This window comes from Euleptes europaea, chromosome 1, assembly GCF_029931775.1.
Source record: "Euleptes europaea isolate rEulEur1 chromosome 1, rEulEur1.hap1, whole genome shotgun sequence".
NCBI lineage: Eukaryota > Metazoa > Chordata > Lepidosauria > Squamata > Sphaerodactylidae > Euleptes > Euleptes europaea.
The window spans coordinates 158,440,157-158,458,702 of NC_079312.1; the positions used below are offsets into that span (position 1 = coordinate 158,440,157).

At 46.8% G+C, this 18,546-nt stretch overlaps 2 protein-coding genes across 2 annotated transcripts in view; both read left to right on the plus strand.

Moving 5' to 3' along the window:
- Nucleotides 1-240: 240 nt before the first annotated feature.
- On the plus strand, nucleotides 241-7,112 carry LOC130477102 (histone-lysine N-methyltransferase 2D-like). The gene is made up of 7 exons (XM_056849096.1): nucleotides 241-260; nucleotides 1,257-1,474; nucleotides 1,864-1,973; nucleotides 3,010-3,172; nucleotides 4,445-4,610; nucleotides 4,732-4,846; nucleotides 6,960-7,112. The coding sequence occupies exons 1-7, from the start codon at nucleotides 241-243 to the stop codon at nucleotides 7,110-7,112; spliced, it is 945 nt and encodes a 314-aa protein (XP_056705074.1).
- A 4,014-nt stretch (nucleotides 7,113-11,126) lies between these two features.
- Nucleotides 11,127-18,546, plus strand: part of KMT2D (lysine methyltransferase 2D) — a 93,155-nt gene continuing 85,735 nt past the window's right edge. Inside the window, exons 1-6 of the mRNA XM_056849107.1 lie at nucleotides 11,127-11,244; nucleotides 12,602-13,470; nucleotides 13,640-13,753; nucleotides 14,463-14,573; nucleotides 15,907-16,011; nucleotides 17,576-17,757. Coding sequence (XP_056705085.1) covers nucleotides 11,133-11,244; nucleotides 12,602-13,470; nucleotides 13,640-13,753; nucleotides 14,463-14,573; nucleotides 15,907-16,011; nucleotides 17,576-17,757 — 1,493 coding nt within the window. The 5' untranslated portion in view covers nucleotides 11,127-11,132. The remainder of the gene's footprint in view (nucleotides 11,245-12,601; nucleotides 13,471-13,639; nucleotides 13,754-14,462; nucleotides 14,574-15,906; nucleotides 16,012-17,575; nucleotides 17,758-18,546) is intronic.

Below are 18,546 nucleotides of genomic sequence, written 5' to 3' on the forward strand. Positions count from 1 at the left end.
TAAGAGGTAGAGAAAGTCGGCATATAAAAACCAACTCTTCTACTTCATGGTTGCCACAGTGCGCAGGCATGTTTATGGGACCTCAGCAAGATACTCAAGTTGCTTACGGCAAATCATGTGGAGCACCTTGATGGAGGGAGATGTAGCAGTCCCCCCTTCCTCTAAAGAGGCTCCTGTGCTTATGGCGCTGGTAGAGGGGAGCTAGCTAGAGCATCCCCCTCAAGCCCTTTGAATCGTTCAATGGTAGTCAAAGATTGCCGGTGCAGCTGAGTAATCCATCCCAAATGCGACCGCTCACATAGAGCAGGGGTCCCCAACGTGGACCCCTTTTTGGGTGCCCAGCAAGTGTGTTTATGAAGTGGGTGGGGCCAGGTGTGGCCTGTGCCCAGCAAGGCCTCTGATTGACTATTGAAGATTTAGTAGGTTGTGCAGATTTTTAAAAAATGTTGCTTTAGCAGCATCTGCCACTGCAGCACAAGGGTCTACACTATGTGACTGAAGTGATACCGTGGCAATCATTCTGTGGCTGATTCCACCTCCTGCAGCAGCCATTTTGTTGCTACGCCCAACACGCCGTATTAGAATCCCAAATGTGCCCACAGGCGCTAAAAGGTTGGGGACCCCTGACATAGAGTGTTGTGGTGTACATCTCCATGTATGCTGGGTTTTGCCCATTCCTTATTTATATCATGTTTTCCCTCCCCCTGAAGTACTCAAACCAGCTTCCTTTAATATCAGGTGGGCTTTTAGGTAGGGTATTATTACCCCCTGTATTTCAGCTGTATGTGCTAAAACTAAGGGAACGTGGCTTTCCCAAAGTCATCCAGTGACTTCTTGCTGCTTGATACATTCAGTTAATTCGCTTGTTCTGTACTTAACAACATCCGATAACTTGAAAGCGTATGGATTGCCAAAGGCCATCTTGCTAGCAAGCTTTGGACTGATCAAGGTTTTCACCATAGAGACATTCCCAGACACAACTTCTCAGGCGAGGCGTCGCATGGTTAAGGGAAGTTTGCCAAAGAGTGTTGGAGGCTGTGGGAATTGAAGTGCCTTAGGGATCTGGGGAATCTCCCTAAGAGCTAAATCAGAATGTGTCAGCTGGGAAGAGACAGTTTGGGATGGGCCCATCTTTGCAAATTATGGAAGATACAAGACTTTTTTTTTCTTTTACCTTTCATGGGACTGGGTGCATATTTTCATGTCCTTCTCAGTGACAAACGCTTTCTCATCTCTGCCTCTTCCCTACCCCCCAGCTCCCCACCCAAACGCTGTGCATTCTGTAACTGCAGCAAGTGGAGCTTACATGGGCAGCGTGAGCTGCTGCGTTTTGATCCGGCACCCGACTGGGCAGAAGGTCTTTCTGAGCCTCAAGAAGGGGAGCAGCCTGGCTTAAGAGAAGCTGGAAGTGAGGACCAGACTCTCATTGGCTTTGCCGATGGTATTTCGGTGCGAGAGGTGTTTGAGCCAACAGGTGAGTGGTGAGCAAGGAGGAGAATCTAGTAAGAAGAGCTTAGCATGGCGCACTCAACTGTGGTGTCAAATCCAACCTGTAGTCTCCTTGTGTCAAACGCTCCTTCATGTCTAAATGGTGGATTTTTCTGAGTGTTTTTTTCCTTAGGGTGCAGCCTTGGTATAGCAATGGCAAGAAATGCTCCAAGTAGCTGGCTTCTTATTTGGTTACATATTCTGCCTTATCACAAGGACTTGGGTTAGGATACATGATACCGTTTCTTTAGTGTTCTACACTGTCACCCAGTTTCCTGGTCTCCCAGCTACTCAAAGCCGGCTGTATGCCCCATGCCCCAAATAAGGTTTGGTGTACTTTCCCCTTTGACACTCTCCTTTTCCCTTTCCTTACAGGGCACTTCTGGGCTCATCACTGGTGTGTGGTGTGGTCAGCTGGAATCCTACGTGCGGAAGGGTCATGGTTGAGCCATGTGAACAAAGCTGTCATCTCAGGGATTGCTCAGGTCTGGCAGGATCAGCTGCATATGGGGAGGGGAGGGAATTAAGGCATCACCCAGGAATCAGCATCACTGCCAGCAGGAAAAGCTTTAGGAGTCTGTATGCATTTGCATTAGAATCTCTGATCTAGATTTTGCTAACTTGTGCAGAATCTTTAAAATTGTCATTTTCCACTTTAAAATAAAATGTCTTTGCCTCAGTTGCATGCTGGTAAGTTCCTGAACACGCTTGGGGAAAGGGGGCGATTTGCCTTGTTCTGTCGAACACCAGATTTTGCCCTTGGTGTCTGTGAAGGGGACTATAGAGTAAATTCGTTATTTCTTAATAACATGTTTAGAGACTACATAAAATTTAACTGCAGTTGCAGGATATGGTATCTTCAGGGTTGCAGAGACCAATCTGCATTAGCTGTCTTAGCTAAATAGGTGGATAGTGGATACTGGAATCCAGTGATCAAGGAACAGGGTTTCCTCATGGCCACTGGTTTGCTTGGGAAGGGTCCATGAGAGGAACATTTTCCAGGGGGCTTCTCTGGTCCCTGACCCCTTCCCACTGCCCCCCCTCCACCCCAACAAATTGAACACGGGCTTCTAAAGCCTATCCTTCTCCACAGTAACTTCCCAAAACTCTGAAACCAGGTTGTGTTGTAAAATATTTGGTAACTGAATCTGGCCCCAGTTTTGATTCCAGTAACAAAATCTTGATTATTAATTTTTTGTTTACTGTAGTGCTCCAAGAGACACATGGCACAGAGTGGTAAGCTGCAGTACTTCTGCTGGTATCCTAACAGTGAGACCAATGCATTAATGTGGCACTGTGTGGTCATTACTTCAGGCTTTGGAAACGATGTTCTCCAGAGCTCATGTGCAAATCCTGCAGGGCCAGATCTTGCAAGCAAACTCCAGTACGGATTAGGAAGTAGATCATTCTTAGCCTTCAATATTATTGGATTTCAGCACTGGGTGATTTGTATTTCTGGGCTGCTGTTCTCTCCAGAAGTTTTCCTTGTTGAACCTGTGATCTTCTCCTTGCTTCTTCTAGAAATGTGAACACTGTAGAAGATTGGGTGCTACCATTCCATGTCGTGCGGAGGGATGCCAGCGCCACTATCACTTCCCCTGTGCTGCGGCCAGTGGCTCCTTCCAGTCCATGAAGTCCTTGAAGCTCCTGTGTCCGGAGCACCTAGACCAGGCTGTGCAAATGGGTATGTGTTACCGCAGGGCCTGCAAGACAGAGATGTTCTGGCAGGCCTATGGTTGAGGACAGCGGCTGTTCCACTCTAGCCGGCCTCCATGTCCCCTGCCCCTTCCCTCCCCATTTCCTTTCCCTTGTTTCCCCCCTTTTTTCTCTTCTCTTTCCCTTTTCTTCCTCCCCTTCCCTGATTGTTCTCCCCATTATTAGTATCATCTTTATTGGGGCACTGTCTTGAATTTTAATGTTTGGTAGGAGTTTAAATGCACAATGTATAGGGTATTTGTTAATTGTATGTTTTACTGGTTGTTAGCTGCCCTGAGCCTGACTTTGGTCAGGAAAGGGCGAGGTAAAAAATAAATTAAATAAATAAACTAATAAATAAATTAAATTAGTAGGATGCCAGGGTCAGCTGCTGGTGCAAGGGTTTGCTGGTAACCTGCTGGAATTTGAATGAGGTCTTTCTTATCTCTGTGCTTTCTGAACAGCGGTAGAACTGAGGGAAAGTGGCCTTTCATGGGTTGAGGGCTCAAGGGGTTATGGATTTGGTATTCCAAGGTTTGTTCCTGGCTGTGAGGAAGCAGGATCTATTGCTTGGATTGGGGGAGGGAGATCCCAATGGCACTAGTGCCTTAGCTTGGGGTTTAGTAATAAACGATACCTATGCTGAAATAGTGAAAGCTATAGAGAACACACAGCACGAGGCTCTATTATAGTAAACAATATCATCAAATATGTTGCCTACTTACTAGTTATGATTATATATTAAAAATAAGCATGACATTCATGCCAATAAACTAATTCCTGACTGGAATAAATACGAACCTAAACAAAAAACCTAAACAAGAAAGCGATCCTGAACAAAGGAGCGTATGCTATTCAGTAGAAGATGCACTAAGTTCCAAGCGTAAATGAAGTTCAAAGCACAGTATTTTGCGCTGTATAGTGTAACACGCCAATAATAGCAAATGCCGAAAAATTTTCACACAATAGTTGACCAGGAAAATCCTAAGTGGCTCGTGAAATGACGGTGTAAGAAGGCAGGGACGTGGGGTCGATCCTGCGCACATTTCAGATCTTCAGCTTGCCATCTGTTTGTCTCCCGGAAGGGATTGCAAAAGTTACATTCAAAGGTTACATTCCAATCTATACATCACAGCATCTCAGCTAAAGATAACGTCGGTGGCTTCTCCCGGCAGAGTTTGGGGTTTGGCTGCAGGGGACTCGGCATATGGGGTGGTTGTGACTCGGTGGCTTTATTCCCATTGCACCCTTCTTCCCACAGAGGATTCACGCTGCATGGTGTGTGATGCACCGGGGGACTTGCGAGACCTGCTCTTCTGCACCAGCTGTGGCCTGCACTACCACGGCACCTGCTTGGAGATCATGGTAACACCCCGCAAACGCTCTGGCTGGCAGTGTCACGAATGCAAAGTTTGCCAAACCTGTAGGTAAGTCTAAAGCCCTTTGAAATTGGAAAGGAAAAGACCTGTGCTAAAGCGTTGCAGGAAGGATTAAATGCTGAGAATGCTTCCATTTGCTGCTAGCCCATGTGGTGTCTGTCCTTTGCAGGCTATCGGGAGAGGACAGTATGACATTAGTGTGTGAAGCTTGCGACAAATGTTACCATACGTACTGCCTGAAGCCAGCCATTGAGAGCCTCCCCACAGACTCCTGGAAGTGCAAGGTGAGTGTCCTGCCTTCGCACAGCTGAATTCTCCATTGTGCAAGTTAAGCAAATCTGAATGTTCAGATAACTCTTATTTCCAAAATTCATAGGGAGAGGCAGGAAGCAGTACAAGCAGTTGCAGGCCTGTAGAAATTCTGCTTAGCGTCTCTTCTGGTTTCTGAAATAGTGCCTGGAGTTATCCGTGTGACTTCAGTCCTAAGTGGTAGAAACTTGCTTTAAAAAAAAAGGGAAAATGACTTTCCTGATGCATGCTTGTTCAGACTTCTGTGCTGAATTGCAGAGTCTATGTTGTCCTGCTTATGTGCACTGAATTCTCCTTTCTTCAGGACAGGTGCCAGGACAGGTGGGATCTTCTTAGCATTGCACCGCTGTATATCCCCCCACCATTGATTACATATACTTGAGGCTTTGGGAATTCACATCTTGAATTCACATCACTGTTGGAAAGGCTGGAATTTCCCGCAAATCTGTGCATTTGGTAACAGGCACGAAGCTTTTGAGATTCCCCTGTCTGATTTGGAAAAAAGAAGCTGGCTTTCTCTGTGTCTATAAATGAAGTAAACAAAATATATCCCCGTTCAGTTGTACAGACCGTGGGGTGATCTTTTCTCCGTCCACTAGGAGGCAGGCTGTTCTTCAAAGAAAGAGACTGGGCTGGAGCAGGCACTGAGGAAAACAGTCTCTTTCCTCCATAGTCGAACATTCCAGCCTCTGCGTTGGATTCACTGCATGGTTTTTTTGAGGTCTGGCAAAACGTTTTGTTATCTCCGCGTTGAGCCTACAAATAAAAAAAGAAGCCAAGTTCTAGCCCTCATGCCTATGTAGAAAGGCTGTAGCTATCAGGGGATGAGAATTTTACATCTTGTATATTACATGGTCTCCTTAGTAACACCCATCAAGTACCCATTTCATTCCTGCTCTACCAGGGGTGTGTTTGCAGGGGCGGGAGCAAGGCAGTTAGCATGTTTTAAAAAGGTAAAGGTCCCCTGTGCAAGCACCGGGTCATTCCTGACCCATGGGGTGACATTACATCCCAACGTTTACTAGGCAGACTTTGTTTACGGGATGGTTTGCCAGTGCCTTCCCCAGTCATCTTTTCTTTACCCCCAGCAAGCTGGGTACTCATTTTACCGACCTCGGAAGGATGGAAGGCTGAGTCAACCTTGAGCTGGCTGCCTGAAACCAACTTCTGTTGGGATTGAACTCAGGTCGTGAGCAGAGCTTGGATTGCAGTACTGCAGCTTACCACTCTGCGCTACGGGGCTCTTACAATGTTTTGGAGGTCATTAATTCATAGGGTCGCCATAAGTCAGAAGTGACTTGACAGCTCTTAAAACACACACACAGAGGTGGGAATCAGGACTGCAAATGCGGGAGGAGTATTAAGTGCCTGGGTAATTTGAAAGCACTTAGGCAAAATAAGCTCATTTGCCCACATTGGTATGAACTTGCTTTCTGTTGTTTGTTAGCATAATACAGGAAGCCAAGCAGTATATTCTTCTGCTTTCCCCAGCTCAGCCAACAGAAATAGACTCCTCTGAAGTGTCAGGGAGACCTGACTGCTTCCTATAGGCACAAGGTCTTGCTTACTATTTCTTAGTACCTAACAGGGGCCCTGTCACTTGAGTTCAAATCAGTGTGTCCTGTCCCCACCCCCATTCCACTCACATGTTTACTCATAAGAACTTAAGAAAAGCCCTGCTGGATCAGACCAAGGTCCATCAAGTCCAGCAGTCTGTTCACACAGGGGCCAACCAGGTGCCTCTAAGAAGCCCACAAACAAGACAACTGCAGCAGCACCATCCCGCCTATGTTCCGCAGCACCTAATATAATAGGCATGCTCCTCTGATCCTGGAGAGAATTGGTATGCATCATGACTAGTAGCCATTTTGACTAGTAGCCATGAATAGCCCTCTCCGCCATGAACCTGTCCACTGCCCTCTTAAAGCCTTCCAAGTTGGCAGCCATCACCACATCTTGGAGCTCTCAAACTGTCTGGTTCTGCTTTGATGTGGTTTGTGTCCATGGTCAAAGTAGCCAGCTCCGAGCAAAATCTGGCCTTCATGGAATATCCGGCATGCTGAATGCCTCTCGTTTTCCTCCTTGCAGAGTTGCCGGGTTTGCTCTGACTGCGGCTTCCGCCCGTCTGCACTAGATCCCTGCTGCCAGTGGTACGAGAACTACTCTCTGTGTGAAGGGTGTCAAGAGCGGCGTTTCAAGGACACAGCGGTCCTGGAGGTCGTACAGCACAGGCAAGAGTGAGTTCCTTGGGCTGTGAATTCATATTTTGGCTTCAGTAAAGTGGGCTCTTCATAGCGATGGCCCACCACACAGTGAAACGGTGGGGGTGATTCCAAAGCTTTTGTTTTGTTTTTGTACACTGAAATGCTTTGTAAGGTTGGTAGCCAGAGAACCATTTTGACAACTCCTATCCAGTGATTTTGTGGATGTAATTTTGGGGTTGACAGATCCCAGCAGGGCGAAGAAATTACATGTCTTTCTGAAACTTCTGTCAGACTCAACCTGAACTCTAACCTCAGTGAAGAAAGAGTATGAATGTGGTCTGGATGTTGTCTTTTGGATGAAGGAGAGTAAAGCACTGGACTTACCATGAAGGTTCCTGTGGAGCAGACAGAGCAAGACTTGCCTTGACTGGGGCCTGCATTTCTCTTAAGTGACAGGATGTTCTGCAGCAGGGGACCAACCTACACACATGTATGGCTCATCTGCATCTCCTCCAACCATGCATCATACTGCAGTTCTCTCTGCCATTCAGCAGAGGCAAAGGTGTAGATTTTGTAATGTCTAAATAAAAAGGCAGAAGGAACTGGACACGTGGTGGCTTGACAAACATCCACCAAAGGACCTTCAGGAGAAAACGCCACTGCGGTAATGGCTCCGGCCAATAGAACAAGTTAAAATTAGAGAAGGAAAAGAAACACTACCAGGACTCCTAAGCCACAATAATAATTTTTTTTACTAGATATTCCAGGCAGGGGAAAATAAAGAGCCCAGGTGATCTGGATCCTCAAACATACATGAGGGCTCATCAGATTAGGACAATCCTTTGGAACATTTGACAAAATCAGTTTCTGAGATCTCTGAAAAGAACTGGTAATGTTTCACATAAACAAGGGAATCGATCTTTACAGCTATATTACCAATATGAACAATGCAGTGCTCCTTCCTGACAGAAAGGGCAACCCCATCTACAAGATCCTTCAGGTAAAAGTTACAGCTACAGAGTACCTTCAGAGATAGAAAATGCAAGGAGTCTTCACAAACGGAGTCTTGGTGAGTACTCAATACCGAGATGGAAATCTGTGGGTATGGCAGGTTCTGATCTACCATGCCCCTTCAGAAACTAAATAATGTAGAAATATCTACTCAACAAGAGGGACCCTGGCTTTCTGAGAATTAATACAATGACAGAGACCCATAGACTGTCCCTCACCTCCCAAGAAGGACCCCAACAGAGGATGGACCTCTGTTTTAGTAGGATAAATGCTCTTCTGCCTACGCCATCATTCAAGAGCCTTCCAGATATTATAGACAGTTGTAGATTCCTCATATCAAGTCAGCATATTATCAACTATTTCATCACTGGTGAATTCTCGCCTGATTAGGATGGACCTCTCAGTTTCTACACGGTAAGGCTGAGCCACTCCAGTTCCTGATGGAGAACTGGACCTTGGGGGAGCAGACCTTGTCTTCCCAGTTTCCCACCGCCGTCTCCGTGGGGTCTGAGAGCAGTAGCCTCCTTCAACAGAATGGAAGCATGAAGATCACTTCCACATCCTGATAGACTTGCAAAAAAGCCTTGAAGGTCAGGCTGAAGGGTACAAAAATGTACAACAGTTGATTGGAGATGTGAAGAGGTATATTATTAGCAGGCCCCTCTTGTTCACTTTCCCTCCACTTTTCCAAGGATGATTTTTTCAGTTCAGTAGAAAAACACAAAACAAACCCTATGAAATATTTTTTCTTTGAGTGAAATGCAAGGTTATATTCACTCACAATGTAGAGCATGAAAGATATCCCCCCCAGTTGATTTCTTGTTGCTGAATTAGTTTGTGTGCATTTGGTGTGGTTCTTGTTTTTCCAATGAAATTTTTGGGGAGTAGCAAAAGGCTCCTATAAAATATTTTCTTCCATGGGGATATGCCACCTAAAAAGGTGGTGTATCTCAAGGTAAGGGCAAAGGGGGCGTTCCCGGCCCAAAGGAGGCTGATTAAAGGTGGCTCCTTTCTTGAATTGGACTGGGAACACCCCCCGGGAGAAAGGATTGTCCTAATCTGATGAGCCCTCATGTATGTTTTTTGAGGATCCAGATCACCTGGGCTCCTTATTTTCCCCTGCCTGGAATATCTAGTAAAAAAAATTATTATTGTGACTTAGGAGTCCTGGTAGTGTTTCTTTTCCTTCTCTAATTTTAACTTGTTCTATTGGCCGGAGCCATTACCGCAGTGGCGTTTTCTCCTGAAGGTCCTTTGGTGGACGTTTGTCAAGCCACCATGTGTCCAGTTCCTTCTGCCTTTTTATTTAGACATTACAAAATCGACACCTTTGCCTCTGCTGAATGGCAGAGAGCGCTTCAGTATGCTGCATGATTGGAGGAGATGCAGATGAGCCATACATGTGTGTAGGTTGGTCCCCTGCTGCAGAACATCCTGTCACTGGATGTTGTCTTTTGGATGAAGGAGAGTCAAGCACTGGATTTACCATGAAGGTTCCTGTGGAGCAGACAGAGCAAGACTTGCCTTGACTGGGGCCTGCGTTTCTCTTAAGGATTTTTGTTTTTGCATCTCTCCCCCGTCTATTCTGCTTAGAACCATGGGGTGTCCCTTGTTTTTCTCTACATGTCTGGTATTGGTTAATGTTCTGAAATTGGTAGTTAGTGTTTGTTTTCTCTACTGCAGTACTTCCAAACCTGGTTAGTTAGGGTTGGTTGTTAGTGTTTGTTATCACTACTGCAGTACTTCCAAAACTGGCTAGTTAGGGTTGGTTGTTACTGTTTGTTTTCCCTACTGCAGTACTTCCAGAACTGGTTACAGAGCTATTGAGATAATGTGTGCGAAGTGCTTGGAACACTCAAAAGTACTAACAATGACAACCTGGGTTTTTTATGTTGTGTGTCTCAAATGGATGTCCATTTTTCTTTACCATCTCAGAAATGTTCCCCCAGCAAACAGTCCTCTGAAGAACACATACCCTGCAGCAGAGACACCAGCATCTCCCAAGCCACTGGGGGAAGCTCATGTGGCCAGCCCGGGGCAAACAGAAAGCAGTAATGGTCCTGTTGGCTTACACCAAGAAGAGAAGGTCCCATCGGAATGTGATGAAAAATCCATTGGTGAGTTGGCCTCTGTCTCTTTGTTCCCCCTCTTCTCTCCCCCCCCATCCCCCCCATGACTTTCTATTAGGAGGTGCGTCTCAGTAAAAGGCGGATACCGGAGACTCATACCAGATACCAGTCTCAGTAAAAGGCAGATACCAGAGATCACCTGCATAAGCTTTCCATAATCTCCTTTAATCTGTGAAGAACAGGTGATTCTCCATACTTCTGTCACTGATCCCTATTGCTTTTTCAGAAATAACCAGGCAGAGGTGAGGTTGTAGTACTAAAGCTAAACAAATGGAAGTCCAGTGAGCTTTGCACGTTATTTGTCTTTGTTCATCTTTTTGTTAATGCTGCAAGCCCTGTCCATGTAAGAGCAGGGTTCGGAGTGAATATACAAAAGGCAGAGCAAAATATCCTTGGAGTTTTGCCACCCTCCTGCTTTCCCTTCTGATTTGGGGGTGGGGAAGAGTTTGGGAACGTGCAGTGGATATTGTCCTGAGTAAGTGATTCCAGTGTGGTGGCTTCCTATGGGTTTGCTGGTTCCTTCTTACTTTTTCCCCAAAGCAAAGAGCCTATCCTGGGTTTCCTCCACCTCTCTGTAAGAAGTGCTCCAGAAGAGCCCAGGAGGCATCACCTATGTGTCTTCAGGAAGTACCCGTTTTGACCCGGCTGCCTCCATCAAAGGAGGACACTTGGCTTGGAACCTTCCAACCTTTTGGCAGTGTTCCTAGACCTGAAGGGCAGCCATTTGGCCCTGGGCTGCACCCACCATGGCAGTCGTTTTGTGGCAGCATCCCATGTTACCAAAGTTCCAAAAGGGCCCACAGTCTTAACGAGATTGGGGGGCCCTTGAGCTACAGAGTGGATTAATGTGTTTGTCCTTTTTAACGAGCTGCCCCATTGTCTGAATTTCTATACCAGATGCAGACAAGCCTTTAGAGATGTCCAGTGTGGATCCAGAGGCCCCTGCAGGGCAGGAGCAAATGGAAGTGGAGACAACGGTAGAGCCTGAAAATGCCCCCTCGCCAGCACCCCCTCCTCCGGTACCACCAGGTGAGTCAGTGGGCCGTATCCAGGGCAGTGCCAAATGGCAGCAACAAGGCAAAGTAAAAACACAAAGAAATCATACAAAAATGTATAGTTTTGTACAGTTTTGCCTGGCAAGTTAAGAGAGTAAGAATTGCTTTGCTGGGTGAGGCTACAGTTAGTATGGTATTTGGTTTTCAGCCATCTCCAGCCAAAACGCCTTTGAGTGCTTGCAAAGATGACATGGAGGTGGCTCCTCTGTTGCTTGTCCCCCCCCCCCCAAAAAAAGCATTTGACAAGTGGTCTGCAGAGGGAAACAAATTCTTTAATAATTTTTACGACCCCTATGCATTTTGTGTGCTGCTTTGTCAGGGAGAATCTTTCAGATTATTTTTAGTAATGTTAATGCATGCATGGGGATGTTACTTTCCTCAGAGCAGAAGGAACCCTCCCGTAAGTAAAACAAGGTTCTGTTCTACGAGCAAGGTAATGTCAGTCAAAGCAGAGAATGTTCCTCCCTTCTGGTGGGAGGAGCCACCATCTTCCTTCCCCTACTCTGCTGCACCAGAGATTTGGTTTTATCAGAAAGCATCCTTTCTTCTTCTTCCCATTTCTAAATTCAGCTTAGTCTACCCAAGCAGCAGAATGAGGGGTAGAATAGGCTGTATCATTTTGCACCTCAGCCAAGGGGAGGGTCACGATTTTGCTGTTCGCCATGGAAACACTCCCAGCAATTTTTTAAAAAATTAGAACATCAGGGAAGTGGACCTGCTATGCTGGTTTTCCACATAGGAAATGTTGGGGAATTTGAATAAAGTAAGCCCTCCTCTGTAGTCTGAAGTAGTACAATCCATTCTGTCACCTCAGTGCTTTCACATCTTATTCGGCTGCCTGCCTAGAGTAGACCTCAATAAAAAGGAGTAATTTAACGTGTTGGCAAAGTCAGCATTGGGGCTAGGGCTGTGTGCATAGCCTTCATTATGTTGCTTATTATTATCCCATTGAATTAATTGTGGAGCGGGTGCATAATTTTGTCCCATGCGGTGCCTCCATGTTTTTATTTCTTTATAACTCACAGTTCTCCCTAAGGGGGAGCCAATATCATCATTTCTACCCTGCTCCATTTTATCTTCAAAACAACCACCCTGTGAGGTTAATTGGGCTGAGAAAGTTTGACTGGCCCAAGGTCACCCAGCAGACTTCCAAAGCAGTGGGGCGGGGGTTGAATCTGGGTTTTCTAGATCCGCATCTGACTCTCGTAACAGCTATAGAATGCTGGCTGTTTTGCCTGTGATTCTTGCATTCTACCGTTTCCACATGCCTGGGAATAGTTCCTTCCTCTTGAGATGTCTGTTCTCCCTTCTGCTCTCTGTCCTCTCCTCAGATCCTGTCTCGCCTGCCCACCCCGAGGAGTCAACACTAGGTGCCAAAGAGCATCCTGCCTTTGAGTTGCTGCCTGTAGAGCAGGAACCCACAGAGAGCCATATTGAAACAGAACCCTCTATCCAGCCAGCTGAGGCAGCGTCTCCCACAAGCCCTCAGCCTTCCTCTTTCAAAGCTGGTTCCCCTGAAGCTGCTGAAGGAGAGGCTAGTGAGGAGCCCATGGATACAGGTGCTGAGGGGTTGGCTCCAGGCAGCCTGGGCGACAGCGGAGTCCAGGCCAGCCAAGAAGAGGAGGAAGAGGAGGCAGTGGCACCGAAGATGGAGCTGGAGGGAAGATTCTCCCCACAGCTGAGTGAGGAGGAGGCGCCAGAAGGAGGACATGCCACGGTGGGGCCAGAGCCCAATGAGACTCCCCTCAGCTTTGCCAGTGAATCCAAGCGCTCTCCCTCGCCAGTGGAGGCAGAGTTGCTGGGCAGCACGTCCACCCCATTAGAGGCCTACAGCGCCGCCAACCCACTTGAGGGAGGGGCAGGGGGAGATGAGGAGGTGGGACTGGCACCGGCACCCTTGAGGCCCCACCCCTTGCTTAAGTCAGATATCGTTAACGAGATCTCAAACCTGAGCCAGGGCGACGCCAGCGCCAGCAGCTTCCCAGGCTCAGAGCTTCCATTTGCTTCCCCGTATCACGAAGGCGGGGGCTCGTTTTCCATGGAAATGGCTGGCTTGACCTCCACGGACGTCAGCCTGCAGAAGGACGATGGAGCCTCCTTGGCCCTGGTAGAGATGGACGACTCCTTACTCTTTGATGTAAAAAGCGAGGGTGGAAAGGGACGGCGGCGCAGCTCCCCAGCCCGCTCCCGTGTCAAACAGGTAACTGCCCTCGGCCAGTCGATTTTTGCTACTGCTCGATCACCAACACTTTCCCAAACCAAATAACCCCTACCCTGTCATCAGTAGCGGGAGTACTGGAGGGAAAACAATGAAACGGAGAAAGTGCGCACTTTCCCACAAATATATTTTCTCTTTACTCTGACCCTAGGGTCGCAGCAGCAGTTTTCCCGGGAGGAGAAGGCCTCGGGGAGGGTCTCATGGCGGTCGGGGGCGGGGCCGCTCGCGGTTGAAATCCACCACTTCTTCAATTGAGACGTTGGCGGTAAGGACAGTTCCGGCAGGCAGGAGAATATTTTGGTGGGGTGGCAGTGAGAGGTTCCCAGGGAGTGAGAAGCTGCGGTATGCTGAAAACACGTGGCTGACTAGTGCATATCCATCTAGGTTTGTATGGCTTTTGGGCCCACAAAAATGAGAACAAGCCTTGCTTGTTGCCCCACACCCCTCATTACTGTATTTTAGCTCCATACTTTTACTGATGTTGCTTTGAGCTGATGGGGCATGCCCTACTTTTCCAGTTTTGTTAAAGACCCCCTCTTGTAGATTTGCTTTGTTTATTTAGAAAAGTTACATACAAGCTTCTTGGTACCCAAAGTTGGGTCTCCGTTCCACCTGTGATGAGACTTCCCTCCTTAAATGTTCCAAAACAGCTTGTTTTTTCATCTGCTGCCGTTTTCTTGATTGTTATATAATACTAAGAAGGGGTGCTTCTGGAGCTCTTTCTCCTTCAGTGCTCTTAAAGGAGCAAAGGGGCCTTGTCCATTCTGGAGTGTGTACCAAGAACTCGCCTATGCAGTATATTGGGAAGGGGCTGGGAGAATAGGTATAAGCCGTGTTGTCTGTGAGAGCTGGCCCTTGTAGCAAGGGTGGCGCCTCCTGTGCGTGATTGGCTGGCTGCAGATTTGGGAGTTTCTAGAGCCCTAGAAAGCGTGGCTTACTTTGTTCCTTGCTTTCTCCCTTGCCCCTTCCCTAAGCTTGCTGACATCGACAGCTCCCCGAGTAAAGAGGACGACGACGATGACGACGACACCATGCAAAACACAGTGGTGCTCTTCTCCAACACCGACAAGTTTGTGCTGATGCAGGTGGGTATTAGAGTTGCAAGCTTCAATCTATTTATTATTATTAATTAAGAGATTATGCTCCTGTTCTGCTAAACAAGTGGAATCTGCTGCACGTGTTCTGCTCCATTGTGAACTTGGTTTCTATCCTCGTGAGCAACTTATCGAGCCGCTTCTAAAGAAATGTACTATTGAAACCGACGAGAGGCTGGTTCGTTATCTATTGAATGATTTTAGCTTGCACTTCACAGTGGGGGTCGCCAGATTTTTGGGAACTGTTTTAAAATTTAAACGTCGGCTGGCTTCCCCCCAAAGTTGATGGGTCGATATTTTACTGATATTTATTGATATTTTATTTATAGTCTCCTTCTTTTTGTTTATGAATGTTCATATTTTGCTTCTATGCCAATAAAGGTCTGGATAGATTATTAATTGCACTAATTCACTGGCAAGTGTGCATTAAAATCTACTATGAATTAGAATTTTGACTCTGTTTAATTGGGGCTAACGAGAAGCCGATATCCTGCCACGTTGGATGGGTGTTGTATGCCTTTCTCTGAATGAAGCCTTTAAAACTCACAGCTGGGAGCAGTTTCCTTCTTTGGGTGAAAGTCTGGCTGTTTTTAATGCAGCTGCTGCAGCTGACAGTGTCAGAACATTTTTCAAACTCATATTTCTCTCCCCACCCCCAGTATTGGCGGGCTTTAAGTTTACTTATTTGAAGCCGTTTTGGCTTGTGTGTATACACATGCATTCTAAACTATGTGGTGCTTTTTATTGATGCCTAGGAAGGCCTTCTGCCCTGACCTGGATGGCCCAGGCTAACCTGATCTCGTCAGATCTCAGAAGCTAAGCAGGGTCAGCCCTGGTTAGTATTTGGATGGGAGACCACCAAGGAATACCAGGGTTGCTGTGCAGAGGAAGGCACTGGCAAACCACCCTGTTAGTCTCTTGCCATGAAAACCCCCCAAAAGGGGTCGCCGTAAGTTGGCTGCGACTTGACGGCACTTTACAACACACACAGGATGGCCTTCTAGCTACAAGTGCTGGCTTTATTATTGCAGATACTCTCATACTTAAAAGAAACTGTCCTGTTCAAGAGCCTTGAAAGGCCATTTCCATTAAATATATAAACTTTCCATCAAATAAAAAAACACACCAGAGTGTGATAAAAATATTTTTTGGGTTGGCAGCCCTGAGTTTTTGTTGTTGCTGTTATATTGCTGTAAAATGCCCATAGTCTGTAGCGTGGGCAGATTATTAATGTAATAAATAAGACAAGATGGGAGGTCCTCTCTTTCCCCTTCCCTGCACTTTGCCAGGTCTTTTGTGATGCCTCTTTCTCTCTCCCCGGCAGGACATGTGTGTCGTCTGTGGTAGCTTTGGCCGTGGTGCTGAGGGACATCTTCTCGCATGTTCTCAATGCTCTCAGTGTTACCATCCGTACTGTGTCAATAGCAAGGTAAGAGCTGTGGCGAGCCATATGTGCATTTTATTTACGTTATTTATAGTCTGCCTTTCTCACTGAGACTCAAGGTGGATTACATAATGTAAGTCATTACAGTCAGTAGGATGAGGAGACATCTGATAAACAATGTCATAGGACGAAATCTGTCATAAATATTAAACATGACATGTTAGTATTAGTAGAGTCCAGAGTCCCATTTTCTCTACTGAAGTGTCTTTCTGAATCAGTCTGATGCAGCCCTGTTTCCTTTATAAAATTCCCCTCTGTTTTACATAGTTTGTCGAAAGGCAAAAGTGTGGGAGCCTTCCTGACCTTCTCAGGTAATCCGTTTCATAGTGAAGGGGCCACTACAGAAAATGCACATTTACAGGCAGTTGTTGATCTTGCCCATTTTGAGGGTAGCACCTGTAGGAAGGCTGCAGTAGAAGAAGAGTTGGTTTTTATATGCCGACTTTCTCTGCCACTTAAGGCAGAATCAAACCAGCTTACAATCACCTTCCCTTCCCCTCCCCTCAACAGATACCCTGTGAGGTAGGTGGGGCTGAGAGAGCTGTGACTAGCCCAAGGTCACCCAGCTGGCTTCATGTGTAAGAGTGGGGAAACAAATCTAGTTCACCAGATTAGCCTCTGCCGCTCATGAGGAGTGGGGAATCGAACCCAGTTCTCCAGATCAGAGTCCCCCCTCCAGATGTGTTCACATGAGTCAATTTGTCATGGCTTAGCATAAGAGCAGAGGTGATCCTGCAGATATGAGGGTGTAAGGCCATGAAGAGCTTCGTGATGACCATCACCTTGAATTGAACCTGGTAACTAATAGGCAGCCAATGTAACTAATAGGCAACCAGACTGCAGACTGGTTGTAATATGCATGCTCTTCCTACCTCCATCTTGTCAGGGTTCAGTTTCCTTTTCTTCACTCTCAGCCATTTAACCACAACAGTCAGGCAGTGGCTGAAGACCTCTACCACATCCCCAGGAAACCCTGCGCTTAAACTTCAAATGCTATAGTGAGTCAGCCCAGATTTAGATAACTTTAGACTTAAAATGTTTCAGCTTTCCTGCATTGAGCTTAATCTGAGCAGAGTTTGAAAAACCATGAGACATTCACGTTTTTTGGGGGGGGTGGTTGTTGTTTTTTCTGTCAGGAGGTTTGCGGTCTCATGGAACATGTGGTATAGGAACAGGGAGCATAGGTTTTGTTTTTTGTTTTTAAGTAGTTGTACTGGACTCAGTTGCCACATGAAAACCAAACTGCACACCTGCTTCCTTGAGATCCAAACAAAATTGCTCAACATTCTTTGTGGTTTTCAATATGTAGGTCTGTTAGTTGGTTTGGCCTTTTCCTTGCAACTCGGGCCAGGCCCTGTGGGGGGGCGGAGATCCTGAGTTTAGTGGGGCCTGTCCCTCCCACATGCGAACAGGAACCAGGCCTTGTGAGGTCGATATAGGAAATGCAGCCCTGGTTCTTGGTTGCCTTGCCACGTAGGGCGCCCCCCCTCCTGAGTTCTTCTGCCACAGCATGTGGGGTTCCATTTTTGTTCCTCCTTCTTCCTCCAAGATTACCAAGGTGATGCTGATCAAGGGCTGGCGTTGCGTCGAGTGCATCGTGTGCGAAGTGTGCGGCAAAGCCTCCGACCCGTCCCGTTTGTTGCTGTGCGATGATTGTGACATCAGCTACCACACGTATTGCCTGGACCCGCCCCTCAACACCGTGCCCAAGGGTGGCTGGAAGTGCAAATGGTGAGAGATGAGGGTTTCATAGAATCATAGAGTTGCAAGGGACCACCAGGGTCATCTAGTCCAACCCCCTGCACAATACAGGAAATTCATAACTACCTCCCCCCTACACCCCCAGTGGCCCCTACCCCATGCCCAGAAGATGGCCAAATGCCCTCCCTCTCATCATCTGCGTAAGGTCATAGAATCAGCATTGCTGACAAATGGCCATCTAGCCTCTTCTTAAAAACCTCCAGGGAAGGAGAGCTTACCACCTCCCAGGAAGCCTTTTCACTGAGGAACTGCTCTAACTTCAGCAGGTTTTGGCAGGAGAGTTTTAAGGACAGGACTCTGCATACTTTTGCTCTCAAGAAAATTGAATTTGTGCAGCTAGGAAAGTGTGATAAAAATATCTGAGGTAGGGTAGCACCTAGCTCCCTGCCAATCAGTGGCTTCCATTCCAAGGCCACCAATGGAATAACATCGGAGGCAGAGCAGCAGTGGGCATTATATTGTGAGCTTTCGAGTGGGGCTGTAAAAGAATTGCCACTGTGTTTTTAAAACGATGCAAACAACTTTGAGGACCTTGTGATTGGAAATGTTTTATCAATCAAATAAATAGATTCTGTGGCCTGTGTACACAGTTTTGCATATGTTTGCTGGACTTGTATAATCTGTTTCACTAGACACACTGCCCACACGTTTTCAAGTCTTTCTCCACAGGTACGAGGGCTCAAAGCTTGCTTCAGTTGTTGTTGTTTTTTAAAGAACAACACACTACGGTTCTCATGAGTTGTGAGTTACAAATATGTG